Consider the following 12,432-nt stretch of genomic DNA (forward strand, 5'->3'; position numbering starts at 1 on the left):
CCTTTCCTGGAACCAAGGATTTGTTTAGTAAGACTATACAATCCTTGCTGGAACCACTAGTGTAATTGGTTTGAGATATCATCTTTGAAGCTTTTAATTATTGATAATCCCTGAAATCATATTAGGGAATTTGTAGAATAATAGTTAAAATTATCAGTGATTATATAAAATAACTGGTCATTTTCAGGGAATCTATATAATCACTAATGATTTTAGTGATTCTACATAATCCCTGAAAAATCAGGGATTCTACATAAACCCTGATTATACAAATTCACTGTAACAGATACACTAGATTGCTCGCTAATAATTTTAAATTGTCATTAGTCATTTCAAACATCCCTAGGCGACATGTTGAAAAAAATGCGGTTTCTTTTCTTTTGAGTGTTAAATGTATTTCTTAGTAATTTGTAAATATAAAACAAGTTATAACGAAAAAGGATTGTCGTTCGCCCTCGTGAAAACATATTCTGTGGATCCTCATGTGCAGACGAGGAAGATACTTTCAAGACGTATATAAATGAAGATTGGTTGACTCTCGATCATCACTTCCCGACAGGAAATCTCCACTTATGATTGGGAAACAAAACATATTCACCAATTTGTACATCTGAATACTACATCTAAATCATGGAGAAGTTGAACAGATTTTTGTGTCTAGGATTATTTCTGTATTGTTTGACATCTGTTGTGGTAAGTTTCTTATACAAATTAACAATGGGAAGACTATCTTATATATACAAGGGGACAAGAACGTACACAACTACAAATCAAATCAAATCAAATAATTTTATTGGTATAAATTCCTATCCAGAAATGATACCAGCCGACATTTACAAAATACAAATACAAAAATAAACAAACAAACAAACAAACAAACAAAAACAACCAAACATATTTTCTCAATGATGATGATAAGAGATACATATTTTATATTTACATTGCGTGGAGGTGTTATTCATACAATATTATTAATTCAAGCTATTACAATCAGCTTTAATACTATAAAAGCTCTTAACAACATTATGTTTGCTTTAAATTAATGTTAAATGAATAAACAGTTAAACAGTTACTAAAAATTGTGCGTAACATTTAAAGCAAACATGTTAACATTCAGCAATTTTCAAATATCAAACAATAGTAGTAAGCTATGACAGGCCACATATCTACTTGAATACTAAGTCTTGTCGATCTGTAACATAATTAGGAAAATAAAAAAATTGTAGATGATAATGCATGGCGTGTATTGGTATTCTTTCAACTAAAACAAACCCAGCTGATTTGCAAAATATTCTTTTTACATGTCATCATATATACATTGTGTTACATGTTACAACTTTTGATAAGGCGACGACAAAATGATGTACACATTCACGTTAACAAGAGTTTAATTTTTACCTCAGTCTGTTAAATATCCGATAAGTTATTATACTAGTATTTATGTAGTTAGTTATCACATAATTGGGCTTTGCACCAGGTTTCATAAGACATGTATGTTATGTTATATCGTGTTAGGATCAGGGCGGATATGGAAAAATATGTTATAATCTATAAATAATGTCAATTTCTGTACTCATATGTACTTCTTTATAATTTTCTCTAAATTTCTAATCGGTGTTTTGTGAAATATTCAAGAATCTATAAACATTTTTATTTCGTACGAGTTTTTTGCATTAAAGTTTCTCTAATTTCTTATTATTGATACATATCAGGATCATCAGGATTATAGAAAACACTCACTCTGTCAAATTTGCTGCAGACTAATAATACACATAGTTTAATTCAACAAATTAAGTGTCAACAATATTTTACCTTTATTCTAAATAAAATACGTCTTTCACAACATAAATAAACATTTGTTATTCAGAAAGGGGCGACTTGTACTATTTTAATATGTCTTCATTTGCTATTCAAGAATTATCCAATAAATATTACTGGCTCTGTTACACAACAAAAACTTATTGTAATTGTCAACTGAGTTTCATTCTGAATTTAGAAAAAATATTTTTGTTTTAAAATAATATATATATATGAAATACTGTGGATTAACAAATATTTGTTGGATACCATTTTCAGTTGATTTCGGGAGTACAGGGGGACCACGAATTTAAATATTCAACGAATTACAAATTTTCTAAAGGAGTGTTTGCAGACTTTGCAAAAACCTTAAAATAAAATATCTACGAATATGCAATCTTTCCTTAAAGCACGGAAATCAGTGCCTAAGAACATTTATTAAATCCACAGGACCTATATTATTTCTGAGTGGTAAGGGCATTACACATTTTAGATTTGATGGTGAAGTCTGGTACAAAAGTGAATAACATATTAGAATCTTCAATTGATTAATATATATATAATTTTCAAATAATTTAAAATGAAAAGAACTTCACAAAATACCGGGGGTGAGCTCTAGACTAGTTACAAGACCCTGTTTTATGAGTGACACCCGACATGTGACAGCAACATATGTGTAAATGTTTATAAATGCAATAACGGATTAGTGATCCAATCTAAATCTTATCTAATCCTCTTTTCAATGAGTGCTCGCATATCCTAGTTAACTTGCGATCAAGTATTATATAGAAAGTAGATAGACTGCTAACTACCTTGATCCTGTCCTCGATATTGAAACAGATGGATGTAAAATAACAAAAATATCGCAATCCAAGGAAAATTCAAAACGGAAAGTCCCTCATCAAATGGCAAAATCTAAAGCTCAAACACATCAAACGAACGGAATCAATTGTCAACAACTTCAAGATAAAATATATGTCAAACGTTGTGATATTAGCCTTCCAATAGTTAAGTTCCATGTCTTGAAAATGTATTCATAGTAGGAGATTATTACCTTGTCGTCCCGGCATTGTTCTGGTTTTATTTTTTACCTTGATTTGTCACTTCCAAGATTTGCGAGATTTGACCATCGGTATACTACCATCACCTAAATCTTACCCGGAGACATCAACCTTTTGTGATGTAAATTGTCTACCCTTAATATTTGACCGAGTATGACATTTTGAACTTGAAACTTATTCTCATGGAAAATTGTGGACTAGATTATTACTTTAACACAGACATATAAACATAAAAAGCACTAATAAAAATACTTAAACTAAGGAAAGAACTACTATAACCTTTCGAAACAGAACTATAAGATCCCACGTTTATCATTTTTGTACAAATTCGGTCATGAGTCTGAGTTAATGATGTCAAATTTGAGGGAAAGATGACATAATTGTTGTTACGACGATTGAAACATGTATGTCGTAATCTTTGAAACAGACATAACATAGCGGTCCCCCAACTCGTATTTGAGTCAATAATTCATTTTTTCCCGCAGAGATGACATAACTTCATCACTTGGAACCCGTCATGTTTGTAGTTTCCTTGTAACTAACTATTTCCTTTAATGTTAACTTTGCAATATCGTATTAACTAGGACATATACTCTATATATATGCAGGTGCAGCTGAAATTTTGCTACAAATGAATCAATTGGAAAGCTGAAATGAAATTGTCAAAGTTTTGTTCTCAACCGACTCTCATTGTCAATTTATAGATGTTATTCAAGATATGAGGCATAATTCTGTTTTTCTCCCAGCACATGACCCTAGTATAGTTGTTCAAATGAATCCTCCTGGAAGAAGGAGTAAAATTACAAATATTAAAATATTATTCCTTTCCCTCACTCATATCGTATGTGTTAACCTCATCGTAACGAATTAAAGCAAAAAGTATAATTTCTGTAGTATAATAATTTCACTCTAAAAAAAGGTTGTTGCCTTTCTATTTTTCACACTATAACGAGTGATATAGACGTTTATAAATATAAGCAAATATGATATAATCTGTATGAATTATATTTGAATAGTCATTCATTAAAGCTGTATTAAATAAATATTCCAACTGTTTTTGATCCAGGAAACATTGAGTTTAGCATTAAAATGGATAAAAAAGTTTTTTTTTAATTTTCATGCAACAAAAACTAATAATGTTTATGTGAATACAACATCATTTTATAGTGTGGACAATTTCTGTATATATGTATTTATCATTTGAACCTTTATATAGTTACTGTCGTCAGCTCGAGGTCGTCAGTATCCGGCTTTATTAAGTGAATTAAATGCATTTTTGATGTAATTTCATATATTAATACCAGTTTAAACTTTTACAACTACAATAATACACCTTTTCGCTAATCCTGGCTGACCTGGCCGCTTAAACTTTTGACGCAGACAACAATCACTTTTCCATTGTGGTGTCAGATATTTTGTTTTATGACGTCAAAATTTTACGGGAACCTGTGTGATATCCAGTAATGGCGGACAAATAGCGAAAACTGTATGTCGATTTGGCATCTGTGCTCATTATTTTTTCCAAATTAATTATAACCCCTTAACACGTATACGATCAAATCAAAAGTTGTCAGTTATAACCCAAGCATTGTCAGTGCTGTGATCCAGCCAATTTTCAACTAGTCAGACATTTTATATGATTTTATTTTAAAGATTTTATTTTTATTATACTCCTGTAAAATATTTCAATAAAGAATGAGTTGAGACATAGTATAACCTCCTTGATATACTATTCTGAGTGATAAGTGATTTTGACCAACTGACCAAGAACTTTTCAAAAGTGATGCACAACTCTTTTATTGACTATATCAATTTCAGAATTTGTGCACTGAAATTTAAATCTGTTCTATAAATTTATTTCAAATTTATCCGAATTTGAAATGGAAGAAAAGAGGTATATTCAAGGAATGGTGACTGAAGTATAATGATTTTTATTGACGCGTGACTTAATCATTCCCAAATAGAGGCATTGGAAATGCACCCGTTATCAACAACAACTCAATATTGTGTATTAATTCTTATTTAATTGTTTTTCATTCTTGATTGGGAAATACATTTCCAATATTCAAAGATACTAGTATACACACCTTAAACTCTTAGATAATAATCTAAATGAAACAAATAAATATAACTGCAGAAAATGTTCAGGTTAGAGTTTTCAATAATGAAATTCTATTTATTGTTTTAAGCAAATAACATATAATGTCAACTTAAATTAACCTACATCATTGAATAATATCAGATTAAAATGCCACTGATTTTACACATATGATAGTTCCTGGTTGCATTTCCTTTCACAATTTATATTTTGGTCCTTGAAAAACTTATCCTATATGATTTATAGAATACAAACAGATATTTTTATCCTCATTGTTTTCAACACTTGAAATAACCAAGTTTATAAAGTTATGTGATTTACACCTTGTAATTGGTCATCCACAACTCATAACTGCAGCAAGATGGCAGATAATCAACATGAGAGAAGCAGGTATGTCGCTGTGACAATTGCACGTATTGTTGGTCATCACCATTCCACTATAAGTCGTTTTGAGAATAAAAAATCAGGTAACAAACGATGTTAAAGACCCTCCGAGATCAAGAAGACCCCCTATAAGAGCTGCTAGGGAAAAATCAAGCATCATGAAGGTTGGTCTGAAGGAAACCCATTGCAAACAATATAATCCTAAAAAGAGAGGGATGACCAAACAAGATCTGTTCGAGATCGGCTCATCGTTTCTGGTAATCGTGCGATAAGACCATTTCGAAGACCTTTACCTACGAACAGACACAAAGTTGCCCGTATCCAATATAGTGCAGAGCTCGCCAAAGTCGGAAATTAACATCGTGGAGGAAGATCCATTGTTCCAATTGAATTAGGTTTATCTTCCTTGGTCCAATCGTGGCCCGAATTTGATCCATATCGAGCATATATGGCACACTATTGGGCGTAAAGTACTAGAAAAGACACCCCAGTTCAAACACGTCATGAAATAAACAATACCCTTCGTCGGGAATGGCTGCTGCTACCTCAGCAACAAATTAGTCGGCCGCCATGGCTAAAAATAGAACATAGGGGTAACATGCAGTTTTTGGCTTATAACTCAAAAACCAAAGCATTAAGAGGAAATCTGACATGGGATAAAATTGTTTATCAGGTCAAGATCTATCTGCCTTGAAATATTCAGATGAATCAGACAACCCATTGTTGGGTTGCTGCACCTGAATTGGTAATTTTAAGGAGATTTTGCTGTTTTTGGTTATTATCTTGAATATTATTATAGACAGCAATAATGTGCAGCAAAGTAAGATTTACAAATAAGTCAACATGACCGAAATGGTCAATTGACCCCCTAAGGAGTTATTGTCCTTTATAGTCAATTTTTAACAATTTTCATAAAATTTGTAAATTTTTACTAACAGTTTTCAACTGAAACTACTGGGCGAAGTTAATTATAAATAGAGATAATTGTAAGCAGCAAGAATGTTCAGTAAAGTAAGATGTACAAACACACAGAGAGCCTCTAGTTTTACATCTACTAGTATTCAAGTCCTTAGATTATATACGTCCTAGACGTGAAATATTAATAAAGTGCAAATAAACTCATCATAGATACCAGGATTGTTATTTTATATTTACGCCAGACGCACGTTTCGTCTATAAAAGACTCATCAGTGAAGCTCGAATTAAGAATTGTTAAAAAGGCCAAATAGATTACGAAGTTGAAGAGCATTGAGGACCAACAATTCCTAAAAGTTTTGCCAAATACAGCTAAGATAATCTATTCCTGAGGTAGAAAGAAAGACTTCCTTTTAATTTCAGTATGAGAAAAAAAAATGAGCCTGCTTTGTACATCATGTACATCTTCCTAAACTCGTAATCTTAAATTAAATGCTAGTAATACTTCTGTTATAGATTTTAGTTTTGACAAATCTTGTTTCCGAATATAAATCGCATTATTTACATGAAATCTTATCTCATATCTAAAAACAGCTGGTTTCAACGTTTGACACTAATTAAAATAACTACGCATATATGTAAGGTAAATATTAGCAGCTTGTAATTGCGAGCAAGGAAGTATTCAAATGCTCATTAAAGTAGCTTGCTACATTACAAATTTCGCATCATATGTAACATATCTCTATAGCAACTTTAAGATGCTAATGCTTATGCAACAGGTCAATTAATTAGCTATTGCACATGTATATGAAAGGTGGCCATAGAAAGAACAGATGTATTTCGAATAACACCCGCTGTTCCGAAAGACTACGGACATCGTCCAATATGTACTGCGTAAACCCTCAGGAGTTTACACAATAACTGTTCAATTATGTAATACATGACATATTAACTGTGGTCAATTATGATTTGAAATATATCTACATAAGAAAATGTCTGTTCCAAGTCAGAAATATGACAGTAATAATTCATTTGTTTGATGTGTTTCAGCTTTTGAATTGGCTAATTGATCAGGGACTACCCGTTTTGAATTTTCCACGGAGTTCGGCTCTTTTGTTATTTCACTTTTTGAAGGAGATTCCATTTAATGCTTATACATTTGATAGTAATTATCTGTAAATCAAAACAATTGGTATTCATCCTGTTATTGTATCAGTCAGTACTCTTTTATGCCACAGGAATGAATTTGAATGATATTATCTGTCTCCGTGTTAATGGTCTCACTGTGACTTTGAGATGAAGAACAGCAATGAAAGGGCTGTTGATTTGCTTTTTGTTGGATATTGTTTAGCTGTGCATGTACTGATTTTGTGTCATGGATGGATACCCCATATTCTTTGTTTATATTATAGGAATCAACTTTAATATCAAAACAAAGCTTCTACTTAATTTTTTCAAGTCCCTCTTTAAACAGAAAATGAAATACTTTCGTAATTCTTATCAACTTCTTAAATTTTATGTATTACCTTTTCACATTAATACAGTGAAATTTTAAATCTTTTTGATTTATAACGGATATGCACGCAAGCAATATATTTATTAATTAGCAGCTCGGCCTCCCTTTCTTTGTTTTAAGGCAAATACATTTTGTAACTTGTTTAAAGTTGGCAATAGATGATTGAAATGTGTATAAAATTTCATATAAACACTTTAAAAGTTTCTGTATAATCATTCAATTCGAAATTCTGCAATTTTTAAATACGGAACGATTCCGTATTTTTATCATTGCTGGATGATCAAAAAGTCAACTGTTTATACAAAAACAATTGTGTTCACACTGTTATAATAAAGAATGTCATTTACAAGTATTTTAGACTGCCAAATGCTTACGTACAGGTAAACAAGTCAAATATTTATGTATAGGTTTTTGACATGGCTTGGTACATTCTGTCAAAGTGTTATTCTGCCATGGTCATTTAGTATTATTTGACTTCCGTTTTGATCATGTGCTTTATCTATATATCATTATGTTTTTCTTTGTAAACATATTTGGTATTTTATAGTGATTAAGATTGCATTTTTTTGTAACACAATGTTGACAGCTGTTCCCCCTATTTTTAAAATTTTACATTTTATGTCTGTTTGTTTTGTACAATATAATTGAATTTTATGGGACTGTCATACTAGTGAGAGGTTAGCTAGCTATAAATCCAGGTTTAATCCACCAATTCCTATACAAGAACATGCCCGTACCAAGTCAGGAATAAGACAGTTCTTATCCACTCGTTTCATGTGTTTGAAATTTAGATTTGACATTATACACGGGACTTTCCTTTGAGTTCGGTAGTTTTGTTATCATATTCTACTTTGTAAGTTGTAAAATTGTTTCCGTTAACATCTTAGCAGTTTAGATAGCTATAAACCAGGTTTAATCCAACATTATTTTACGTTAGATAAGGCATGTGTCAAGTCAGTTTATTTTTGCCATTTAATAAGGGACTTTTCGATTTGAATCTCCCTTTAAGTTTGGTATTTTATTACTTTACTTTAACAGTTAAATATATTTTGAACGAACATCTCAAATTTTGTCTGCAACGTTTGAAAAGAAGCCTTGATCCCTCCCGCATATTTAATTTAGTAAGTAAAACATACAGGATTGAAAGTTCTTAAATGTCATTTGGTTTGGACAACGTTATTCATGATACCGTTGATAAATTATTATTTTAAAACGAGTACAGTTAATATCAGTATTATGATTAGCAGTTCTGCACATTTAAAATAAAACGAAACCTTGTTCTATGAAAACAATGATAGTAATTGTGTGAAGATGAGGAGGGAAGCCGTGGACGTAAGGTTTCGCTTTATTTTAATTGTCAAGCAAATCAAATCGTTTACATAACACCATATTATGTTATGAATTTGAATTTTACGGAGTCTATACGAAGAAAAACATCCTTTATGAATTCTTCTGTGTATTGTGGAAATTTAAAATTAGTTTAAACAATTGTCATTTATTATATTGAGATCTTACACGAAAAGTAAAAACTTTCCAAATTATGTAAGTTTTGGTATTATTAGTTTTACCTAAGTAGCCCTCATAGAAATATATTCAAAATACACCCAGTTCTGTAATACACCTTTGGCCAATACATATACTAATAACTATGGCTTACAGAATTATGAACCTAGTATATTTGAAGCCTTTTTTTGTCGAATTAAAAATACTTGTTATTATTTGGCGAAAAAAAAGAAACAAATGATTTCAAACACAAACCAGAAAAGCATTTACTAATACATTCATAATTATGCTAGTATCCATTTTTTGTACTATTAACAAGAAAAGGTTTATTGAAGTTTATGTATTTTCTATTAACAGAGCTCTATCGGAAAAGACAAAGATAAAGAATCCGAGGGTAAGTGTTATAGAAGTAGGTACATAAGTGGTTCCCATAAAGCTTTACAATACTTAATAGTTGGGTGTCACTGGTATCAAGCATGAACATATTCTTCATTTATTTGTATTAAGTGTTTTGGTTATGCATTGTAACTTCATCATTCCACTGCGCCTTTATTTTTGGGCAGAAATACACTATACGAGCTAATATTACTGACACGTTCAGAATATATGCTTATGACTTAGCAGTGGTGATAAACTGCACAAATATCGAGAATATCAAGAATATGGGGTATATATTTCTGTAAACATGTCTCAATCAACGACCGTCGGTAAGTCTATCAATCGTTTTTCAAACCGAAAAACAAAAGTTTATGAATTCATTCCCACATTTTAGGTTTCCTTACACATATTAAAACAACTACATATTGCTTGGACTTCCAAGTTTCCCACGATCTCTACTTCTTAATTATTAACTTCACTTTTCTTGGCAATCAAAGCTGGGCTTCAAAGCTTTTGCTAAACTACATATTCTAGGGTCGACCTGAATTAGATGTGGATACTATAAAATCTGAAAGATATGATTGAGTACGTACAATCTAAATTATCCTGCAAAAGTATTTAATATTCAACTTGTCTACTCTTATTACAGGAATTTTTCATTCCAAACCAAAAGACAAATTAAAATAATAGGTCCTGCTTTGTGTCATACAAGGGAATGGCCAACGTAGATACAAGATAAAGCGTCCTTTGTAAAGAAAAAAATACAACTCCTATTCAAACAAAAAATCCCTAAAACTGACATTATCAAGTTACTGAATTACTTGATTGGCAACATATTTGTTAAATGTGGAAAACTTGTTTTTAACAAACAATGGGCATACCAAAGAGAACCACTCGTGCTCTTCTTTTTGTCGACTTTTCTTGGGAACAATGGAAAGATTGAAGCTAGCATTATCGTTTAACTTCACTATCCTCAATATAGATGATGTCCTCTCATTAGATAATTTAAAGTTTGGTGACTGTGTAAACGATCGAACTTGAAATAAAGTATACAACAGAAACAATTAAGTCTGTCTTATATTTTGACTTATATCTAGAAATTGAAAACGAGTGTCGGTTGAAAGCAAACCGTGATATCACAAGAATATCATGTGAACAAAATGCAGTAGTTCAATAAAACAATGAAGGCTAATGTATTTATGATTACTTTTCATTTGGAATATTAAATTTAGAGTTATATCATACGGTTAACCAGTTCCACAATCACCAAAATAAATATTCGTGAAGTCAAGTATTATAAGATATTAAAAAAAAAATAGTGGTGCTTCGCGTGCAAACATCAATTAAGAAAAATCTAATATCTTAATTTTAGGAAATGATAATTTGTATCAAAATGAAATTCTGCAATTCTCAAAAAAAATTCAATATTTTAAAATAGGAGAAAATACTCCATAACTACTGTTTTTAACTAATGAATACAGCGATATATTTAACTTCATCGATACTTGTTTTATCATCTGTGTAAGTATAAGTTCATTTAGAAAAGAAAACAAAAGGAAATAAATACGAAGAGCATTACAATTCAAGGCTTAAAAAAATATTCATCTCTGTTGTAAAATTATGGTATTCACTAACAGTTCAGACAATTCCTTCTAAGTTCTTTTACAAATTACGAAAATAACTGTTGATTTTTAAAGGATTTCAAAACTATATGGCTTATGAAACAAATATTACAGATAAATGAAATAAAAAGTTGGTTTACATTTTCCAGATACAATTCTTAAAATTTTTGGTTTTAGGTCCTCGGTGAAAGCATTTTTTTTTTTATTAAATCCAGTTGAAAAGGATTTTGAGTTTTAAGTGTCCCTTTGGTATCTTTCGCCTCTTTTTTGAAATAACTGAAAATTGTCTTGCATTTTTGGTTGAAGATATGCAGTCAGACCCCTTATGGAGCCACATTTTATTTCTGACTTTTTACCTGTTCCATTCCAAACTTTGTCTAGATTATACCCCCTTTCTCCCCTTACACACACACACACACACACTTTTTTATCCGTTCTTGCTATACCACAAGATACTCGAACATTTTAAGATCTCTTGATAAACCTTGTAAACGAATCTCCTATATCAAAACCTTACTGGATTGAAAATTATCCTCAGCTAGAATACTCAAAGTGTTATATTTTTTTCTTCAAATTAACATAACTTCCCGGTGAACTAAATTGTCAAGTACTACAGAGAACTTTGTATACCTAAGTTAAACTTTGAAATGCAACATGTATGATTATTGACACTTATCTGATGCATATACAATTGAGGGACTATTTTATTAGTCACACTTCACTGGTTAGCTACACATTTTTTTTAATATTTATATTATTGCAATGCTGGTGGTAATTTTAAATTGTTTTGTTTGGCTACTGTTTCACTTGTATATCAATATGTCATTTATTCATAAACATGTAATATGAAATTCAAATGAAACACTTTTTTGTTTCAAAATATTATGAATGTATTTATGCTACAGATAGACCACTGCAGAGAAATAAAAGACAATGTGCAGGTTCAGGATTTGCAAGTATAGTCAGCGGTTGTAGTAAGTTATGCATGATACTTGTAAATTATGGTATATAACTGTGTTTATCCTTGCTTAACAGTTTGTATAAAAGATATCAACTTGATTTTATTCAGATATTTATTAAATTATATGAAGATGTTGGTCAAATGCTAAAGAAACAGCAAAACAAAAACTCACTATAATCCCACAATAAGAGAATTTT

At 30.8% G+C, this 12,432-nt stretch overlaps 1 protein-coding gene across 6 annotated transcripts in view; it reads left to right on the forward strand.

Moving 5' to 3' along the window:
• Positions 1-324: 324 nt before the first annotated feature.
• The window catches only part of LOC139518114 (uncharacterized), a 91,291-nt gene continuing 79,183 nt past the window's right edge, over positions 325-12,432 (forward strand). For 3 of the 6 annotated variants that reach the window (XM_071309813.1, XM_071309822.1, XM_071309830.1), the window contains exons 1-3: positions 325-693; positions 9,632-9,668; positions 12,180-12,248. In XM_071309813.1, coding sequence (XP_071165914.1) covers positions 631-693; positions 9,632-9,668; positions 12,180-12,248 — 169 coding nt within the window. In that variant the 5' untranslated portion in view covers positions 325-630. The remainder of the gene's footprint in view (positions 694-9,631; positions 9,669-12,179; positions 12,249-12,432) is intronic. The other 3 variants (XM_071309787.1, XM_071309795.1, XM_071309805.1) reach the window with 1 other exon arrangement.

This window comes from Mytilus edulis, chromosome 1, assembly GCF_963676685.1.
Source record: "Mytilus edulis chromosome 1, xbMytEdul2.2, whole genome shotgun sequence".
Taxonomy (NCBI): domain Eukaryota; kingdom Metazoa; phylum Mollusca; class Bivalvia; order Mytilida; family Mytilidae; genus Mytilus; species Mytilus edulis.